Raw genomic sequence first — 22,014 nt, forward strand, 5'->3', positions numbered from 1 at the left:
TTAGCTTTTCTTTACAATAATGTAAACAAAACATTCACGGGGCTTGTGCAGCTTTCACACAAGTTCACATCTTGCAAGTATTTAGCACTGAGCACAAGAATATACAGACTGGATTGGTCGTGTTTTTCTCATTTTAATGAGTCAAACTGCATTTTTGCTTTGTTTTGGTGTGGGTTATTTTGTATGCACCACTTTTATATAACTTATTTTCATTTATCTAAGGATGAACTTACTTACTTTTCCAAACATGCTTGGTTTAAACTCACTGTTAACAGCCCCTCTTTTCATTTCGCTCATTTAAAGCAGGAATAATTTGGCCGTAAGACTGCAAATGATGTCTGCAGTCCTGTGCATCCCTGGAGATGTAGACGTGCTAAGCATTTGACTAAAATGACTTATTTGAGGATACAAAACTCACGAGCTCTCACAAAAGACGCAGTGTCAGCTAAACAACCTCCCACGGTTCCAAAACTGATTAAAGGTGCTTTTTCAGACAGCGAGCTCCCATACCGTTCCTCTTCATCGGTCTGTCTGCTCTGTTCTGGTGAGGAGGCTTGTCTTTCAGATAACTCGCTATGTGTGTAAAATCCCATCCCGTATTGTTCCCATCGCTGTGGTTTCTGTGGTTGCCATGGTCACACAGCAAGTCGCAGAGGCAAGTTAGAAAAAAAAAAAAAGTTGAACCATCTTGAACTTTGGCAGAGCCGTGGCCCATTCCGGAGAGTGGCAGCAACTCTCCTTGTTTTTTCCACTGCACATGACCTCAGCATCCTCTCACTGTCTGGAAGCACCGTGACACTTCAAATTCGGTTTTATTCTAAGACGAATAATCTGTGCCCGATGTGTGTTTGTTCCCAGGGAGCAGCTGGGTACCGTAGAGAGGAGCAGGCAGAAGTACAAGGCAGCTCCCCTCACCGTTGAGTTTGTCCCTTTCTTTTACCGTAAGTCTCTTGTTTTTCCGCTCCAGTTCTTGATCCGACTTTCTTTATCAGTGTGTCAAATTGTCTGTGTGCCAAATTAGGTTAAACTAAAACTTTTATGGTAAATTGGACTGAGACACAAACACCAGCTGCACGTGACAGGATCATTTAACCTGTCATAAAAAAAAACACCCACTTGAACTTTACTGTGTGACGTTTCTTATTGGTAACCTCTTGGCATGTCATAGATTTTCCATACTTGATGTCCAACCTCCTGCTTCAGTCGCCTCTTCTGGTGTGGATGAGGAATCAATCCTCAGCTCAGCCGGCTACTCTAACGATTACAGAACATGAGCTCTTCTCTCCTCTCCTCGACAGTCTTTTTTTTCTAAGAGCTCTCATGCCGTCACTCTCTGTCCCGCTGCCTCCTCCTCTTTCCTCTCCGGGTCCTGTTGAATCCACTCTTTGTGTCCGCGCCGCGCTTGCCAGGGGTTGAGATGAGCAGATAGCGAATGGTGTCTGTCAAGCCACTTCAGCGACGCTGGCGGCCATTTTGAACAAACATGCCCTACTGTTCTGTGTCGTATGTGTGGCTGCTGTGGTTTGGCACTAATGACAACACCGGAACCAACCAGATAGACTGTGTTAGTGTCTTTGGAGACGGTTGATGGTTCTCGTTTCCTTTTATTAGCCTCATTTATGTATTAAGCTGCCATCCCTGCTGTCCAGAGATAGTAGAATGTAGTTTAGTTCAGTCCTGATTGGGATAAAGAGAGTAGACATCACGGAGCCTGTATGTCAGATTTCTTCTCCCCAGTCGGACGTGTTGACAGATGAGTTAATGGATGACTGGGGACCACCATGACCCAGAGGTTACCAGCAGGACTGCCACATGCCTGTGTGTGTTTCTGCACTAGGTGTGATAGCTGAAGTCCTATCTTATCTGGTTTGCAGATTTCATTGACCTTCCTTGCGTGTGTAAAAAAAAAGAAAGAGTCTTTGTCTGCTGTCATCAGTGATTTGTTTGGAATAAAAAGCACGGGAACTTCAACGGTTTGCTGTGAGCGACGGTTTTGTTTTGTCACAATGCTGTATTTGCATAGCTGACATCATGTCTCCACATCAAACGAATGCACTCACGTGTTTGTGTGTATGTCCTCATTTCAGAGTGCTTCCAGGAGAGCGAGCACCTGAAGGAGAGTCTGAAATGCTGCCTGCTGCACCTGTTTGGGGCCATAGTAGCTGGGGATCAGGTAAGCTCCTGGTTGGCAAAACCTTGATCCACTCAATAGGTGGCGTTCCACTGTAAGAATGACCGATTAAAGGAACAGCCCCCTAATTGGCCCTTTAAGGCTTTCTGTTTCTATTGCAGAGAAGGATCTGACAGCTTCAACTGTGACGTTAGCTTAGAGTGCACCAAACAATGAAGAATAGTTCCAAGTCTGTGAGCACGTAGGAAATAGAAGAGTGGGAGTTTGCTATGGTAGCCTATATGATCAGTTTTATGTTGAGGATGGTGGTGTTTGAGAGGAGAAGACTATTGATTGCTATCCTCAAGCATTTTGCTCCTAGACCACATCACAGCTTTACTGTACTCCAGCTTGGTAGTTCTTCTAGTGCCCCTATCTTGACTGACTTGCTGTGACTCACCCCGTTCCCTTTCACTGTTTCCCTCCCTCAAACTCTCCGTCCCTGGCAGAGGAACGCTCTGCTTGCAATCTCTCCGGCCACCATGGAGGTGTTAATGCGGGTGCTGGCTGACTGCTCCATGGGTAGCTGCTCTTCAGATGAGGGCGAAGACTGGGACAGCGAGGCCCCCGACCGCAAGGCGCTGCTGACTTTGGGCTGCTTGAGGGAGGTGGTGCAGCGCCTCCTGGCCTCCAGCTCTGACCAGCGCCAAGTGGAAATCGCATCCGTGCTGGAAAACTACTTCAAGCTGCTCAACTCGGACCCAGCGGCTGTCGTTGCTGCGCGACAGCAGCAGCAGCAGCAAGCCAAGGGCCGAGTGCCGACACTGGGCCGTCACTGGGAGAGTCGATTTGTGGCGCTGCAAGTAAACATGCTAGGTACGCTGTCAACTGACAACAGAGACCTAAACCCTCTGAACCCCGAGTCGGTCTTGGATGTTTTTTTGCTCCTGTCACACTTTTATTCACTGCAATGTAAAGTTCTGCACCTTTCACTGCAGCATTGCTAAAAGCAGAGAAAACTCAAAAGTAGAAAAGTTGAATGTCTTTCATTTTACACTTTAAATAAATTGAAAAACTTGGAATTAACATGTAAAATATTTTCCAAGTGCCAACAAGTGTTTGAAACACTGGGAAAAAAAATTGGCAGCTTTACATACTATAGATATTTTGCTCCTTACATGTTTAATTGGTTCCATCATTGTCTTCTGTCTGCTGTCTGTAAACAGTGTGCTGTAAAGCCCAGTTCAACTGAAAGACCCTTAATTTTTGTCACATGACTGTCGGTGCACAGCTCAGTTAGTCGTGGCTTCACGGTTGCACCGAGGTGCACAGACTTATTTGTTTGTTACAGAATATAGTCGCTGAAAGCAGGTAATTTTTGGCAATTTCTGGCAATGAGACATTGAAATATCCAGATTTTTAGCTCAGATATTTTTTCTAAAGATACTGAAAGTTACACGATTGGTTCAAAGATTGTGATTTTTCTTGTTTTTACAGATTTTTGCCAGGATAAATAGAGAGGTTTTGGGGTTTATAGGGTTAAACAACACAACATTTGTGTTTCCACTCAGCTGTTCTATTGTGTTTAGTCATGACATGATGCAAGTCAAGCTAATGTGACCCTCTGTTTTTATTTCTGTCTCTCTCAATTACTCCTGCTGTCTTTCAGATACTATCAGGGACATGTTCCTGTGTTCAGACAGGCCAGTACTACAAGCCATCTTCCTCAACAGTAACTGTTTTGAGCATCTGACACGACTGCTTCAGAACAGCAAGGTAAAAGCACAGGCCTTCCTACTATTTATAACCTGATGCAGCTCAGAAAATGATCTGGTGTTTGATAATTCTGAGCAAGTGTCTTGCTGGGAAATGGGAACAATGAAATATTTCTCCTGACTCCCTGGTTGTTCCTCATCATATACTGTATCTGATACAACAACAGGAGGCTGTATGTACTGTATAGGAGGACTCACTGCGTAGTCGTGCAGGACAGCTTGCTGCTTGTTTGCAGTTGTGTTTTATTGTGTATGTAAAGGAAAAAAGGAACAATGGTTTTAGTTAAGAGGCAATCCCACAATGCAAAATAGTGGACAGTGTAAACATTCACAGCTGCAGCTCAAGATTATTCATTCAAGATTTAATTTATTAATTTATAATTTTAGCAGAATTATGAGCAACACGCTTACTGCCAAGTATATGATGATATATTAAGTTTATATTAAATGCATTTTAACAGGATTTTATTGTAGCTTGTCAATGTGGAACTAAAAGGAAGTACTTTAGATGTTGTTTGATATCTTTTTTATCACATAATTGTAGTGGATTTAAAAATGAGGAGTGGAAACGTCCTTAATGACGATCCACAAGTCAGAATTATGCCTTGGATTGATTAATATTACACCTCTGTTGTAGCTGAGGTATTTCACGAGGCAGTTTCTGTGCTCTATTCTGTATATCCTGTTTACTTGTTACAGTTTCAGTGTGAGAAGGAGCATTTTGCCCACCTTGCATGTCTGCCTCCCCACAGCAAGGCTGGATCACCAACACGCCTCCACGCAGTGACCCTCGCTGAGGGTCACGGCTTCTAACCTCTCACCCTCTCCTCCACTTACAACATCTTTCCTCCTCCTTCCCTGCACCGTCCTCTGTCTCTCCCCTGTCTCCATTTTCTCTCTCTGTCGACCTCCCCACATGCTCTGTTGACATGTTGCCTGTTGTGTGTGTCAGCTGGTTAATGCTAGGTGCACGGCGGCAGACAAGGACCAGAAAGATATAACCAACAACAGGTTACTGACAGGAGAGAGGGACTCTCAGGTACCGCCGAGAAAGCCCCACCCTACCTCACCTCACCTCACCTGACCCCCCCCCCCTCCTCCCACACCATCCGCCTACCTGCCCTGACCTTACCCTCATCTGCTGCTGCCAAGTCCCATCACCTTCACCTCACCAGAGCCACATGGCCACTCCACAGCAGGACCCTCATGATGATTATTAGCAATTGGATCATGAATTTAAAAAAGTAATCCTCTTATCGAATCACCTGATTATCAGATGGCTGTAGGACAACCGCATCACTGGTTACACCAACTAAAACTGTTTTATTGAAGGTTAAAACATTTCAAAATGTACTTTTAGATAAAGTTCTATTCAAACTAGTGTGCCTCTGTTGACTAGATGCTTTCACACGTGACCTGAGTGTTACTTGGAGTGCACAGATCTGTTACTCAGAGGAAAAGCTCAACATTTTGGGAACACAATTTTTTGGTCATAACTCAAGAATTCATGATGACAGAGCTTCCCCCCAGTTGTCCAATAGTTTCAAATGATAGAAGCAATGACATTTATACCCAAAAGGTCGACTTCATTGTGACTTTATGATGTTCAGCAAAAGTACAGACTTCTTGGACATTATTCAAAACCATAACTTAGGAAGAGAAAGGGACATTGTGAGCATATTTAACATTTGGATGGAACGGCGACGGTAGTCTTGAGTCCTAACTTGGAAATTGTGCGGACTGTACCGATCTTCTGTGCTGCTGGGTTGAAGACGTGTGTGAAGCATGTTTGGTTTAGAACTTTTGTAGCTTCATTTGGCTTCGACAGACCTTGATATCAACTGTAACTTGACTGGTTGACAGAGGCATAGAACCATAAGGTGGTAATTCTGGTTTATATGTGCAACCACGAAGATGGAATATAGATCTATTGCACACAGTTTTTTTTGCTTCGTTCGCTGTCAGACGTGTGAACCGCCAATAAAAAAACAGAAAAGCAAATCTCCCAAAACTGTTCCTTTAACGTTATCCAAATTGTCTTAGTAGAGATTCAGTAACCTCCACCCACCCAGCTGGTTAGAAAAAGGGAATTCAAGTGAAGTAACAAAACCTGGCTGACACATTTAAGGCTCGTCTCTTGTGAAGCGTCAACGACAGAATCATCTCTCCCAGAAAGGTCACTTGTTCCCCTCAGAGTATAGCAGCATTCATTTGACTCTTTGTGCTTGTCTTCTCACAAAGCCCCTTTTATAAGGTGTAATCTCTCCATTGATTTGAATGATGTGAATCCAGGTGGAGGACACGCACACACCGACATGCCTTTGTTGTGGAGAAGCTGTAACCTGATGCAGAGGCAGATGCTGCAACTCGCTCGTCAAGTTTTAAAGCATTAAGGTTTTGTTGTTTCCAAGGTAACCAGTAGAAATGTTCTGTCGAGCCCTGCAGATTAAAGCATCTGTTTGGGTAAATTGGAGCAGGGAGATTTAAACGTAATGCAGATTTAATGGGAACAAACTTGAAAACCAGACTTGGGCCAAGGTGCTAAATGGCCAATTAGCATCGCAACGTTGGTGTCTTGCTGTGGAGTGACTTCTGTGCCTCCTCCCCAGCTATGTCATCTTATTGATTTTATCGCCATTTTCTTCACACCTCCCCCCGGCCCTCCTCACTCCCCCCTTCCCCTCCACGTTGTCCTGGTTTTCTGCGGTATACTATGGGTTCAACTGGAATGCTATCACAATGGCCTGGTGTGTGTTCTCACAGAGTTCAGTGGTTTGAGGTGATCTGGACTCCGTGACACTGATCTAAGTGTTTGATTTTCGCCACAGTCCCTCTCCAGCTGGTCCGAGACTCAACCCACGTTAATTAAATGACGGGTTCAGTAGCCCGGAACATGTCGGACATGAGCAGGACAGAGCTGGATGGAGATGTGTTTGTGTTTTACGGGTTGCATGCTTTGTTTGTGTGTGTCAATGTGAGAAAACAAGAGTGAGGTATATCTATGACTGGCTGTGTGTGTGTGTTGAGATGCGTGTTTCTTTTCTTTTTTTTTTTTGAGCTTCCTGCTCCAGTCACATCTTCACGCTATTAAAAGGAATTGCGACTTTACCTGGAGCAGAAAGACGACTCTTTCCTTATCGTCACTATGACATCTGCAGTACAAGTTTTGATGCCAGCCCCTACTGCAGAGACAAACAGGGTTCTAACCATCATCAATGATTTTACTCACTTTTTTTTGCAAACACTAATTGAATCAAACTCCAAGGCATCTACCTAAGTTTCCCTTTTGTTCTTTATAATGTGATGCATGTTGTTTTCAGAGTCTTAAATGAGTTGATTGTTTCAGAATTACAAACCTTGTGACTTTAAGCTGCCTGCATGCTTGTTGCCCATATAAATAACATCCATCTGGTGTAAAAGAAGATTTGACTTGTGGCATCTATTACCATCAACTTTACCCATTGAAAGAATGTGTTTTTAGCTGTCGTGACTGAGAAGTTTATTTCTTTCAGGTGTTTCAAGGGCGACTAGACTCCCTTGCTGTAGCAACCATCAAAGCTCTGACAACAGTGATGCACAAATCGCCAGCTGCTAAGGTAGTGTTTTCATTTTTGTTCTGTTTTTTTGCTACATTCCTGATGTTTGACATTTTTATGAACTCCTGACATAATCTGAGGAGGCTGAGAGTCTAAACATACTTGTAACTTTACTTCTGTTGTAGTTTTCTTATTGTATTTAACAGTGTCAGCCCTACAGATCCGTTAAATGCCGGTTTAAAGGGCTAGATTTTAAGCTGAAAGATGAAATTGTGGGAATGTTTTCTCATCTCATAGTACTAGTTAAAGTCAAGTAGATACATTTTGGACTTATTGCAGAGTGTGTTTGTGCTTTTTTCTAAGAACTTGACATAAATAAAGTAATTAAGAGAAAATGAAAAGACAGCACGAATAACAAATACTTAGATTTTGCAGATACTTCTAAGTCTTGGTTGTCAAATTTCAGATTTGAACCAAACATGTCTCATAAATTTATGGCAAAGGATTTAGTTTTTGGTTGCAAAGCTTTTTTAAATTTTTGACATCAGGCTTGGAGAGCAAGTAATTATCTAAGTGCCAAATATGCAACATATAATAATTTCAAAACAATCATTTTGGACATCTGAAGTACAAGAATCTTTTTGACAAGATGATATGAGTGTATCATCTCCATAAAAATTAAACAACGTCTTATGTCTACTAATTATGTTGCTAAGTAAATAGAGAAAAGAACAGGGCCCAGAATCAAGCCTTGAGGTACACCACAAGTAAGTTATAAAGACAAGGGAATGTGAGCTGTTAGGTTTAACCATAAAATGCATTCCAAAGCAATAGGATTTGAACTAAATTTGTTTGTATTATGCAATTAAAGGAGCTTATGTATCGTAGCTCAGATGCCATGGCGTTATATCTTTACATTTGCTTTTTATGTCGCCCCTGTAGGAGGTTTTTAAGGAGAGAATTGGCTACAATCACCTGTATGAAGTGCTTACGTCTCTGGGCCAGCCATCCCGCCACCTCCTCAAAGAGCTGATGAACATGGTGAGAGAAAGATGACTGTTTGTTGCAAATCTTGTTTACCTTTTATTGGTTTGTCTACCATCCTGATGTTTGAATGATGTACCTGAGATTACTCTAGTTAACTAATCCAGTAATCAGCAGTGTTTTACCTCTGTGTATTCTACATCTTTATTGCTGTCTATATGTGCAGGCAGTGGAGGGGGAGCACACCTCAGTGGGCCTCCTGGGCATCAGTAATGTGGAGCCGTTGCTGCTGTTGGTCCAGTGGCTCCCAGAGCTGGACTCATCAGAACTGCAGCTCTTCACCGCAGATTGGCTCCGCCGCCTCAGCTGCCTCAACCGCCAGACCCGTGCCACTTGCGTCAACGCCGCCATGGTCATGCGAGCTCTAGCTGCTCTGGAGCGCCACGAACGGCTACACCGAGCTTGCGCTGAAAGCCTTTTGGGATTAGTGGGTTCACTCGGCTCCCAGTCTTTGAGTGCCAGGGAACTGCTGGGACTCCTGCGCCTCCTCAGGCCTCCAGAGTCCAACCAAGCACATCCCTACGTAGGCCCTGCACTGAGAGCCCTGTTGGCTATGGTGCGCAAGCAGGGCCTGGAAAGTGCCATGCAGTACTTTGACCTGTCGCCGAGCATGGCGGGGATTGTAGTTCCAACAGTGCAGCGCTGGCCGGGGTCTGCCTTCAGCTTCCTCGCCTGGTTGTCACTGGACCAGGATCAGCTGGGCCCACCCAGCAAAGACAAGAGGAAACAGCTTTACAGGTGAGACAATAAGACATCTATGAAGGACTAATGAGTAATACATTTATTGCTGAGACCAATGTTAAAGGTGGTATCTGAAAAATAAGAACACAAGATCATGACTTTATGAAATTGTTGTGTTAGGGTCATCAAACCTTCATTTTGGCACATATATTACCATATTGTCTGTTCTTTACATATTTCCCAGAGTTATCAGGTTTGGACAGCCAAATATCTTTAGCAGCAGACGTATGTTATTTACTTAAATCCTTTGTTTTTTTTATCCTGCACAGCTTTTTTACCCCAGGAGGAACGGGGTTTGAGGCCTTTATTAGCTCAGCGGGTGTGCTGGTGGTGGCTGTATGCACAAAGAAGGAGTATGTCACTGTCATGCTGCCTGACTACTGCTTCTGTGACTCCCTCTGGGTGAGTCAAGTTCAATGACATCATTTTTTGACATTTATTTACTGAAAGGGTGGTGCCACTGAAATGTGACAATGTAGGCAGAATAGAAATCTCCAAAGCACTGAATACAGCACTAAAATCTGAACCTCTGTTACCTTTCCAAGGGCTTCCAGTGTTAGGCAGAAAGATCTGAATATTGTAGCGTGGCAACACTAATGGCGCCTCTTATTTAGAAGATTAACACCTTTTAACCTGATGTTCTGCAGAGTGATTAAAGAGAGCAGTGGCTTAGGATCAAAGGATTGTGTCTGAATTTCTGTCCACAGCACAGCATCGGTGTGGTGCATGTACCAGGAAAGAGGCCATTTGGACAGAGTCTTGTCTACATTTATGTGGATGGACAGCAGAAACTATCTGCCCCCCTCAAGTACCCCACAATGACAGAGGTGAGGCCTGAACTTAATGGTTTATCTTTAAAAATTAGTCATCTTCTTGGCAGCTTGGTCAACTAACCAGACTGTGTGACTTCATTTGGTCACATTTTGCTGTTTCTAATATACTTTAGGTGTGTTAAATGCACATCATCCAGCATTTTGTTCACCCGTCTGTATTGTTCTGCTGCCCTTCACCCACAGCCCTTCACCTCCTGTTGCATCGGCTCAGCAGGCCACCGCACCACCACTCCGCCACCCTCGCAGATCCCAGACCCTCCGTTCTCCTCCGCCACCACACCCACCACTCGCTCCTCACTGGGCGGCATCCTGTCGTCGCAGACCTGGGGAGGGCTGCTGGGAGGAAAGCCAGAATCTGTGACTAAGCTCATCTCAGCAGGCACCCAGGACAGTGAGTGGGGAAGCCCCACGTCCCTGCAGGGCCAGCTGGGAAGCGTCATGGTGTTTCATGAACCCCTGCAGCAGAACCACATTAAAGCCATCTGTAGTGCTGGTAAGCAAGGATGAGATGATGGGCGAGGAAGAGGAGGAGGAGGAGGAGGAGAGGTTTAAAAATGACAAAGTATGGTGGGATGAACAATGCAGGGTGTTTGTTAGAACAGATAGGCAGCAACACTGTTAGCAGGGAATGCATGTGAGAATAGCAATAATGAAAGAGAAAGCAAGTCATAATTTACAGTAAAAGAAAGTATAAGAATGTATTTGGTCTTTCTTCCTCTGTCTTAGAATCTGACTCTTTTTTTTTTCTGCTTAGGTCCAAACTGCATCTCTCCTTTTAAAGCCCAAGAATCAGAACTCGGCGATCTTTCCACCAAATTGCTGCTGCACTACTCGCCCAAGGTGATTGGACCACTTCAGCATTTCTTTCTTAAAGCTTAGAAATCAGCTTCATATAGGATGCAGTGGATGTGATTGAAGAGGTTGGATCAGTGTGTTTTAAATCAGAGATGCAGACTCGTCCTGTTGTGGCTTTGTAAAATAGGAGGGTTAGTACAGTAGCAGGAAGTTATTTCCCGAGCTGTCTTTAAAGTAGCCAGTCGATTTTTATCCATATGAATAATCATGTCGCCTGATTTGTCATTTTTAATTGCAGAATATAAAGTTGCGATGCTCTCTGTGTGTTAACAGGCATGTAGAAACCCCATCTGTCTGGACCTGTCTCCAAACACGCTGCATGGACGTCTGACAGGGAACAAAGTGGTCAACTGGGATATCAAGGTGCAGCTCATGCTGTCATGTCACTGCTCTGTGCACAGAGGAATATCTCTACATAAACTACATGGACATGCTATATATGCTATGTGAATGTGTATCGATTTCTGTCAGGATATGATCAACTGTGTCGGCGGCCTGCCAGTCCTCATCCCTGTACTGGAGCAGTTGGCCCTGGTGACCCCTGATCAACAGAACAGCGATCCTGCAGCTGCATCAGATTTCATCACTCCTGATGTGACCACACCAGCGGATGGAGATTGGGTCATTCTCCCATCTAACAGGGCCTCAGGTTTGTTCTGCCACAATCAGCAAGAATACATTTATATTTCTATCAATTGTATTGTGAGCATTGTGTCAGAAAATAGCCAAGGAATAAATGTATATTCATTTTCTGTTTCAGAGGCACGCCTGGAGAAGAATCTGGTGGCCACGTTCCTGTTAGTGCTGAAGCATTTCCTACAGAGACACCTGATAAACCAGGAGAACCTGCTGCACTCGCATGGTGTCGGAACACTGGGAGCTCTGCTGCAGAAGGTCTGTTCAAACCTGATCTTGCACATGACTAATATTACCAGTGTGTCAGGGTTGAATTACGGGCGCTATGCACAGAAAGAGACCCATCAGGTTCAGTGACAGTATCTCTTATGTTTACTTAACTCACATGGATCAGTACCTCGAGCTAACCCTCTGATCCCCAAAGCCTGCCAGCAGGTTCAAATGGCGTGTTATCTTTTAAAAAAGCATTAAAATTTAGCAAAGTTTGTTCGAGGCAAAAACTGTAAAAACAGAAATATTTTCAACTTTTTGACTGTCCTTCAAAATACGTGCGTTCCTCAGGAAACTTAAACAAATCTAAGACTGAAACGTTTGAATATGTCACCAAAAAATAAATAAATATAGATAAATATTCAACATGCCTCATGTTTTTAGCATTTCAGGGATTTTTTTTTAGATGAACTGCAGGCTGTAGCTGATTAGAGAGACTGAGAGCAAAATAAAACATGCTTGATCAATAGCATCAGTGCAGCATGGCTTGAAATGCTGTGCAGAGGAGCACATTGTCAGCAAGTTGTTGGAAGATGCATGTGTTTGTAGTCTGTAGAGCCATGATTTATTTATTTATTTATCTTTTTAAACAGGATTTGTAACCTCTCTCTGTGGCCACTTAGAAAGTGTCAGACATGTTGATTCTAGTTCATTTTTTGTATCGTGGATAATCAAAGAAGTTCAGAAGGTTAACAGATACGTCTGTAAGCATGTCGTTACCAAACTTGTTTTATTTCCGTCTGTTGTAAATGTCAGAGGAGAACAGTTTGCTGTACTGAAATGTTTACAGCTTAGATTAGAAGAAGAAGTTTACACCACCAACATGAATCTGCAAGTTGTGACCTTTTAAAGAATCTAAAGTAACCTAATTACGGTGAACGTAGGTGTTCAATATTACAAATCCGGCATGAGTCACACAAATAAATTTCAGCTCAGATGTTTGGTTTTTTATTTTTTTTAGCAGAAGTGTTGTGTCCCATTTTCTTTCCTGCAGTTATGTAAAATGGAGAAAGGATTGAGATCTCTTAAGGGAAGTTTAAAAAGCATTTTCGGGCTCGGATGCACAAAAAGTGTCTCAAAATTGAGTGTGTTTTACAAAATGCATTAATTACACGAGACCACGCCAGAAGGACATAAGCCTCTTTTGTTTTTCACCCCATTCAAACTGGATTAGTTTGACTTTGAGAGGGCTTGTCGTGAAGGAATTAAGGGTCTCTGATTGACTTCATTTCATTTGTGAGACAAAAGGCCACTCATACTCACGCTGTATGAGAATGGTGTTAGAACTGTGAATTTTTCTGCACCTCCTCCGGCAGAATTACTTCACCTCAGACACGTTTGTCCTCGTCTGTAGGTCCGACTGTATTTGTTCCGTGTGCCTGTGTTTCTCTTCTCCTTTGTCCATGTCCTTCATGTGCTCATTCTTTAATCCTAAGCTCTCTTTCTCCCCCCTTTCCTCCCCTGTCTTTTGTCTGGTGCAAGTGCCTCTGTATTTATTTGTTTAGCGAGGGCTTGGAAATACCTCTGAGTCAGCTTGTACACCATGGGAAAATAAAAGCCTCCACCGAGACCTAGATAAAGCGAAAATGTCTTAGATGCGGTAATAGTTGCTCGAGGGAAAGTAACCACACCCTGCAACTGGTAAATATCCAAATAAACCACAAATGTGTTTCCCTATCCTTGCATGCTCCTTATCTGTTTAAGCCGACAGCGTTACGGGTGACACGTTGCTCGTTAATGAGCCTCATTGTGGTTTATGTGCATCTCTCAGCTTCATTTTAATATCATCTGAGTAGCCTACTGTTCTCTGACTCCTCTTGCGTGTCATCATTTTGCATCTGCGCCGGTAAATGTGGTCATATTTGAAGTTATAGTGGCGTATGTATTTACATATTTTGTTGCTGTGTGTGTTTAGCTGCCGGCGGGTCACGTGGACGTCAGCGTGCTGGTTGCGATGCAGCTGCTGATAGAGCAGGTGACATACGAGAAGAACCAGGCTCTGCTGCAGCAGCTCCACACACATCTACTGTTCAACTTCAACATCTGGAACAAAGGAGACTTCCCTCTACGCATAGGTCAGATTCACATGTTTGTGTTTGAAAACGCCTGCGATAAGAGTTACGCTAAACGGTGACCGACCAAGATTACATCAGGACAGATTCAAAGAAGGGAAATCAGACAACTTATCTCCTCATCTAGTTCTCCACCAAGCAATAAGTGCATTTAGATGAGATGACCAACAGAATACAAGATAAGAAAACAAACTGAAAGAGACTCCTTTGTTTAGACTAGGGTTTAGTTTGTAATCCTAATGTAAAGGTTGAATGATAGTGGAAAGAATACAGATAAAAAAGGAACTAGACAGTCTTAAATACGTCATATTTTCTATTTCAAAGTCAATCTATATCTATATTCTACTCATATATTTGTATTATCAGTACAGAGTGTGTCCCTGATTATAACAGTTGTGCTCCTTATCCTCATGAAGGTCACATCCAGTACATGTCCACTGTCATCAAAGACAACAGGAAGCAGTTCAGGAAAAAATACGGAGTTCAGTTTCTGTTGGACACAATACGCCTCTATTATGGGTAAGACTCGGTTCTCCAAAGTTCATACGTCTCTGTTTACCCCCAAGTATTTCACGAAAATGCCGTCTATTCTGTGCTTTAGGAGGAACAGTAATAAAGAGAGTGACCTGAGCGAGGATGACATTCGGACCATCCGGGCGTCTCTGTGCGGCCTCATCAAGTACTACATCAGCAAGGGCATGTCACAGGAGGAGATGCACAGCATTCTGGGATATATCGCTGCAATCGGAGACGAAGACCAGGTAAGAGGCATCCTCAGATCTTAAAATACATGTAGAGGTAGGAACTTGCTATTTTCTCCATTGCGTTGCTGCTAAATCATCACTGGCTGCTTGTTCTGTTTCACTCTGCCACTCAGCTTAATGAGACTGTCCCCAACAAGGAGCAGAATACCCCCTAAATTGCACCATTGGGAGTACAGTATTCACCATGAACCCAAGGTTAATTCTTTTTCAGCCTTCCAGGAAGCCAGTCAGCAGCTAGAAAAAAACACTACTTTCAGATGTGTCAGGCTGGCGTCTAAGAAATTTGGAGTAGGTCAAGTTATTATTGGTGTACACTTGCCAGATGACCCATATATTGTGAAACCGGTTAATCCCAACAACTCTTGCCATCAGAGGATTTCATTGTGAAACGAAGTGACCTTTTTCTGCAGGATTTCGAGTTTCCAGCAGTGCAGCAGTGCCTGTACAGGAAGCTGTCTGCTCATTTCCTGCCTGGCAGCTGTTTTTTGCCAGCATCTGTCTTTTTGCATTATTTTTGAACAGTTTTTCCTCTCTGTAAGCTATATCCATTATTGGCTGATAGAGTGTTCGCAGGACTTGGTGACATCCATTTCCTCCTGTTGTCATACCGTTCTCCTTTTCTTTGGCCCCGTCTCATTTGTTTGTCGGTTTGGACGTCCTTGCACTGATCAGGCACAACATTAAAACCACTTCGAAGCTTGTGCAGATCCTCCTCGTGTCCCCAAAACAACTGTTCTCCTCCGAGGCCTCGACCGACCTCTTATCTGTCCTGTGAGGCACAGAGACTTTGGCAGCAGATCTTTTAAGTTCTGGAAATTGTCATTTGGCGCCTCAATGCGTTGGACTCTGCTGTATTTGAAGGCCAACTCAACAACCTGAAGTCTTGAACCCTTCTTGAACCATGTTTACCGAGTTACAGGACGCATTGTTCTGCTGTTAGAGGGAATTCTGTTCCCATGAAGGGGTGCACATAGTCTGCAACAAGGTTTAGCAAAGTAGTACGGGCCAAACTAACATCTGTATTAATGCAGGACCCAAGGTTCCTAGCAGAACATTGCCCAGAGCATCACACAATGCATCTGGCTGTCCACATAGCCTAAAAGAAAAGATGATTCATGAGACCTGGCCACCTTCCTCCATTGCTCCATGGTCCAGTTCTGATGCTCGTGTCTATTGTTGGAGCTTTTGGTGGCAGCAGCAGGGAGACTCTGACTGGTTTGTGGCTGTGCAGCTCCACATACAAGAAGCTGTGATGCTCAATTTATGTGACAGTTGCTCTTCTGTCGGATGAAACCGGACAGGCCTACCTTCACTCCCCACATGCATCAGGGAGTCTTTGGCGCCCGTGAGCCTGATGCTAGTTCGCATGTTGTCCTTCGTTGCATCTTTCTTTTGTGGGTACTAGTCACTGCATCCCAGGCATCTTACACAAGACCTGCTGCTGCTGTTGGAGATGCTCTGACCCACCACAGTTTGTCAGTCAGATCCCTACGCTGCCCGTTTTTCCAGCTTCCAACACATCAACTTGAAGAACTGAGTGTTCACTTCTTCTTGCCTAATATATCCCACCCCCAGACATGTGCCGTTCTGGCAAGAGAATCAATGTTACTTACTTCAGCTGTCTGTGGTTTTAAAGGTTTGACTGATCAGCGTGTGTGGAGGCTTACATCACCCACTCTGAGCATATGGTCAATATATTCACTTTATCCTCCTTTACCGCTTGGCATCTGTCACGACTCTGATATAATTTATTCATTCAGAAAGCCAAATTAAGTTTCCAAATGCCGTTCTTAATAATTTATATCTTAAAAAATGTTTTTTTATCAAAGCATAAACATCATTTAAACATCGTCATGGTGTTGCATATGTATAGACATAAATATTGTATAGAGCTGTGACTAATGATTATTTAATTATAAAATAAGTCACAGTAGCTGCATTACACAATGATATTGGTCAGTATGATGTCTTTTTTTAAATAAATCAATTATTTGATCAGTAATATCCTCATCAGAGTCCAAGGTGACGTCTTCAAATGTAATGTTTTGTCCAACCAACAGTTCAAACCACCAAAGTACTGATATTAACAATAATACAACTCAGAAAAATGACAAACCAAAGAATATTTTCATTTTAATTATGAGTAAACAACAGAATCAATCCATAGAATATCAACATTATTGCAGATAAATGTTCTGTGATTTACTTATTGCTTAATCATGTTCCTGCTCTGCTCTTGTGATGGAACTGCTTCGGCTAACTGTGTTATTGCTGAGTCACATGGTACATTAAATGCATAGTCATAGACCATTTAGCTGTTTTTAAATGTGTTATCTTTTTCTTAATACATGGTAAAAGTCTTTTGAAACAAGCAACCTTAAAAATGCAGTAAAAAGATGCCGTCGCTGTGATGTACTGTAGGTTAATATTAGCTGTGGTTGTGTGTTGCAGCTGTGCGGTCTCCTGGAGTTGTTGCTCAGCCTTCTTCAGAGCAGTCCAGCCAGGGACCAGCTCTTCCTGCTCCTCTTTGAGCCCGGGGCAGCCGACTGCTGCTACGCTCTCCTTCTCAACAACAAACACTCAGATCGCCTCAGAGAGCTCGTCTTTAAGGTGGGTTACAGGCAGATACGCCTGGGACACACCGGCTACCCTGACCTCCCATCATTATCTGTTGCCACTATGGTGTTGCTCATTAGTGTTAAACAAGCCACCAGTAGCTCTGTAATTCCTGGGGTATACTGGACATAATAGTGGATTTTCAAGTGAGAAAAGCCAGAACAACAGTCATGGAACTTCACAAAGGTTTAATTTATAGTGCAAGTGTGGAGATTCATTTATTGAACTTAATGTTTTCAAGTTTTCTGACAGTGTTGGTACAGAGCCTACGCATTTCATTCACACAAACGTCAAAGTGACTTTTGGTAACTCTACCAAGCAGACATGTGGATTTACTGATTCTACTCAACACCTCTGTGCAGCTGTTTGAGCGCATGCTGCGCTGCGATCGTGTCTATGAGAAGAACAAGCAGCGTGTGCGGCTGAGGGAGGCAGGCTACGCCGGTCTGTCGCTGCTCTTCTCTGAACTTCACATCACTCCCACCCTGATCCGCTGTCTGCTCAACCAAGTCCTCCACACAGGTCAGTGTGTGCGTCTTACATTACTTTACTCTGCTCTTTCGTTGAACTCGTGTAACCTTAGAATTATTTTGTGCAAATAATGATCAGATTTCAAAGATTGTTGTCTATGTATAATCGCTGCAGCAGGCCTGTCCATACTACATACGCTGTCTCCCTTTATATCCTGAAGATCCAGTCCAGGTTAAAAGCCTAGGACTGGTCATTTCACAGGGATGCGTATTCTCTGTTGTCCATTAGGGCCAGTGCCATTACGTGATTGCTCCCTGAATTAATGTAATCAATTTTGTTCAGCCAATACTCATTAGTCATTTTCTTTAGATAGAAGAGTAACGTGGATTCAGCTTAAATTTGACTCCACGTCGTACAGCGCTGGCACTGAGGACTGAATACCTGTCAGGAAATTTAAAAAATGTCTGACAAATACTTTGGAACAGGCTTTAGGTTGAGGGCTATGGGCAGAATTGCTCCCCTGCCTGTCATTAGGGGTAAAAACAGACGGTAGCATTAGCACATGGAAGTACCAATCAATACTGTAGCTGCATAAATGCTAAGGCTTATGGGTGTCTGTGTGTGTGTGTGTGTGTGTCTGAAATCTGCAGATCAAGTGGTGAACTACAAGGACCTGATGGCTCTGGTCCAGCTTATTCACCGGGCCGGACCCAGCGTACGGCTCATCATCTGCAAGCGGGTGAGGAAACACCTGCACTTACACCTGCAGACAGTCGCGCTATTAATTACATCTATCGAACAACAGCAGACGCTAGAAGTGATGGAGGGTTCCAGCGATCAATTAATAGCATCAGATGATTTATACTTTACGTTCTAGTTCCTTTCTCCTTTCTTTTATTTTACATCTCACCCACACACACACTCAATATTTCCCGACCTGCAGCTCTTCACCGAACAGCTAACTGTGGCTGCTGCTGCTGCTGCTGCTTTCTGTAATTTCTAAAACCGCCGTCTAAAAATAGATGCATTTTAGGTACATAATCGCTGTTGGGGCTGATCTTGATGACGATGCATTTTCTTTGATTGTTTTACAATGAAAGCCGTACGTTTTGCTTGTTGTCATGTAAAGCAGCAGATGTTTACTAAAGTGTTTACTAAAGTGTTTAATGTAGAAAGCACCAGTTTAAGAAGTTATTCTGATTATTTTTTTGATCCTTAGCAGACTGTTTTTCTTTCCTATCTTTTACCTCTTGGTGTTACATAACTCTCTCCCCCTGCAGTTATCATTAAAGTTTAATCTTTCTCCTCCTCTGTCTTCAGGTGTACCAGCTGCTCCAGTCCCAACAGGATGCCGCCGTCCAGATCTCAAGGCAGCAGTGTTGGCAGGACACCCTCATGCGGCTGTACCTTCGTGGCGACGGCTCTTTGCCGCTGCGTAGCTCTGACACCATCAGCACGTGTAGCCTGGACCTGAGTCGGACCAGTGGCGGCACCAACCGCCTGGAGCTGCCGCTGGAGAGGAGGACGCGAGCGGGCAGCGCGAGCCGCCTGGACCGGCTGGAGGATGACCGGATCAGCATCGGGGACACTCGCTCTGTGGACAGCCTGGAGAACGGCGACGTCATCTCGCTTCTTGACACGCCATCGTCCTCTGCCTCGACCGAGCCGCAACTCCACGTCAAGCCCTGGGTGGTGGGAAAGTCAGGGGGCTTGACGCTGGATCTGTCCCATCTGCAGGCCTACGAGGGCGGGGAAAGTGGCAGCCAGACCCCGGGGAGCATGCCCAGTACTCCGTCACCGCTAGAGACCTCCAAGCCTTTCCCAGGGGTCTCCGGGGATCGAGATGCAACTTCGTCTCTGACTGAAGACAGCTTCCTCTTCAGTGACAACATCTCACTGGGGGAGTCCTTCAACAATGCTGAGGTGAGATTGGAGATCACATGAGTCTGGCAGACAGCTTTGTTTATCTTCTCTGTATGGTAGTGAGTTAGGGAGTGTTTTGCCATTTGCCATTGTTATTTTCAACAAATCCATTAACAGACCAGTACCAGAAGGGCTAAATGATAGGGCTGAAAAATTCATTACAATAAAATGTTTAATTTCAGTTGATATCGAAGAATATTAATCATTTATTTTAAATGAAGGCCAAGAGTAAAAAGGTTTGATTTGAATCTAACCACTTTAGCCTATTTATTAAGGTCCATAGGTCATACTTTTGGTGTCAGCACAGCAATAAAAACACATACAAATACATACATTTATACACATAATTAGATATATAAATAGGGAAAAAAGCAAGTTAAAAAAAACCTGCCACACTATGCTGAGACACAAATATATGTAGTTTAATTTTTGAACTTTAATTTTTAGCAAACACGTAATCAAGTGTGTAATCAAGGAGCCTGTATTCCAGTGCAGTGGGATATTTTTGGACAATGGAGTGACACATACAATACTTGCTTTGGGGAGTTTTTCCTTGAGGTTAAACCGAGGGTTAATAAAGCCAAGTTTAATTTATAGTTGTACGTTTAGGGCTCCACCTTGGCTGATGTCATTTTAAAACTATAACTACATGTCAGGGCTGCAGTGGTTGTGAAGAATGGTTGAGTTTTCTCTTAAACGTCTCTGATGCAAGTGGAGATTGAATGGATTAAACACAGTCACTGGACAGAAATAGTCTGTTCCTGTATAGGAATAATGATGAAACAACCTGAAACGTAATGTCAGTTAAAAAGAAAACATTGTAGTCCACCTTCACTGTATATCCAAAGTAAATAAAGGGAATGTAAAGCCTGTAACTGTGGGAACACTCACAGTGGTTTCAGCTCAGTCGGTAAAATCTGACAATAAACTATAAACCTAAATGTTGCATCAAGCATACATCCTGCAAAGATGGAGGCTGGCGTATGTTACAAGAAAACTTTTTTAAAAATGCCATAATATGCATTTTTAGCCCTAAAACAGTTGACCACAGCCTCATTGTCAGCCTCGTGTCCTCATTTCATACAGTAGTCAGTGTTATAAAGCTGCTAAACAGCGAGAGCTTCCGCCTCAGTGGGTGAAATGTCACTGCCACCTCAGGGAGCCCAGCGCTGACTGACTTTCATCTGATGCTCCTTTTTCGTCATTTCGCCGTTTCACTGGAGGTTCAGGGGTGGAGGAGAGATAACCGGTCTCCTCCCACAGCAGGATGCCGTCAGTTACAGTGTTGAACGTGTCATTTTAAAAGTCGTATTTGGGGAACGTGTCAAAGTGTTTGATCCTCTCAGCAGCATTGAGTTAGTATGTAAATCATGCAGGACAAGGCGGTTTACGTCACTGACACATGAAAGGGAGAATCACACTGAAGCTATAGCAGATCTACAGAGCAGCAACCATCAAAATAAAGACTGCTAACCACACCAGAAGCTGTTCTTTATATTTTTAGATTAATTTTATTATTACTTTTCTGGCATTTTGCCTCTGTGGGGTAGTGAATGTGGAGCGAGATGGGAAATGTAAAGAAAGAGAGAAGGGGAGTGACGTACTGAAGGCTGCAACCGGAGACTCGCAGACATCGAGTCTGTGTGTCAACGCTAGCCACGCATCTATGAGGTTGCAGCTTTACAGTCTTCACCAGATGGATGAATAAAGCTTTATTTGATGATCTAATCAGAACCCTGTTTTTGGTCTGGTGTCGCCCTCTAGCGGGCAGAGGAGGAGCTGTGCAGCATGCTGCTGGAGATCGTCCTGTGTGTGATGTGGCGAGGCGTAGAGGGTTCTGATGATTCGGCGTGGCTGGAGCGAGGCCAGGTCTTCTCAGCTCTCACCAAACTGGGAACTGCTAATGAGCTGCTGCTTCCTGTCGACCAAATCAAGCTCAGGTCAGCCCTTTATGCAAGTGACAACAGCACTAGTCAGCGAAGAGACTGAACACATGGTAAGTGCTGCCAAAGACGGGCTTAAAAACAACATCTTACACTCTGTGCTCTTTTTCTCCTTCAGTCTAATGGAGCGCATGCTGGAGTGGGCAGTGAGTGATAACCGCGAGGCGTCAGCTGCTACGTTACCACAACATACAGAGAACGCAGTGCGGTTGCTTCACATGGTACAAGACTTCCTGCAGGCAGAGGGCCTGATCAATCCAGCGCTGTGGACAGAGAAGGTGCTGGAAGAAACTGTGACACTGATGGACAGCCTCATGGTGTGGTACTCTTCTGGCACTCAGTGGTTCCAGCTCTCACAAGTTGGACTGAGACTGCTGCTGGGCTTCATGGCTCAGGAAGACCCTGAGGTGAACTCTTATCCTCAG

At 43.8% G+C, this 22,014-nt stretch overlaps 1 protein-coding gene across 1 annotated transcript in view; it reads left to right on the plus strand.

The window, feature by feature from the left end:
• nbeal1 (neurobeachin-like 1) overlaps positions 1-22,014 on the plus strand; it is a 50,346-nt gene that overhangs the window by 13,579 nt on the left and 14,753 nt on the right. Inside the window, exons 7-30 of the mRNA XM_008283140.1 lie at positions 859-941; positions 2,088-2,173; positions 2,620-2,986; positions 3,780-3,886; positions 4,838-4,924; positions 7,398-7,481; positions 8,364-8,462; positions 8,632-9,203; positions 9,476-9,608; positions 9,914-10,033; positions 10,223-10,532; positions 10,794-10,879; positions 11,168-11,257; positions 11,366-11,543; positions 11,655-11,788; positions 13,716-13,875; positions 14,289-14,391; positions 14,474-14,633; positions 17,088-17,246; positions 17,615-17,774; positions 18,374-18,462; positions 19,044-19,646; positions 21,411-21,586; positions 21,708-21,996. Coding sequence (XP_008281362.1) covers positions 859-941; positions 2,088-2,173; positions 2,620-2,986; positions 3,780-3,886; positions 4,838-4,924; positions 7,398-7,481; positions 8,364-8,462; positions 8,632-9,203; positions 9,476-9,608; positions 9,914-10,033; positions 10,223-10,532; positions 10,794-10,879; positions 11,168-11,257; positions 11,366-11,543; positions 11,655-11,788; positions 13,716-13,875; positions 14,289-14,391; positions 14,474-14,633; positions 17,088-17,246; positions 17,615-17,774; positions 18,374-18,462; positions 19,044-19,646; positions 21,411-21,586; positions 21,708-21,996 — 4,435 coding nt within the window. The remainder of the gene's footprint in view (positions 1-858; positions 942-2,087; positions 2,174-2,619; positions 2,987-3,779; positions 3,887-4,837; positions 4,925-7,397; positions 7,482-8,363; positions 8,463-8,631; positions 9,204-9,475; positions 9,609-9,913; positions 10,034-10,222; positions 10,533-10,793; positions 10,880-11,167; positions 11,258-11,365; positions 11,544-11,654; positions 11,789-13,715; positions 13,876-14,288; positions 14,392-14,473; positions 14,634-17,087; positions 17,247-17,614; positions 17,775-18,373; positions 18,463-19,043; positions 19,647-21,410; positions 21,587-21,707; positions 21,997-22,014) is intronic.

Source organism: Stegastes partitus, unplaced genomic scaffold (genome assembly GCF_000690725.1).
Source record: "Stegastes partitus isolate 25-593 unplaced genomic scaffold, Stegastes_partitus-1.0.2 Scaffold298, whole genome shotgun sequence".
Taxonomy (NCBI): Eukaryota; Metazoa; Chordata; class Actinopteri; family Pomacentridae; genus Stegastes; species Stegastes partitus.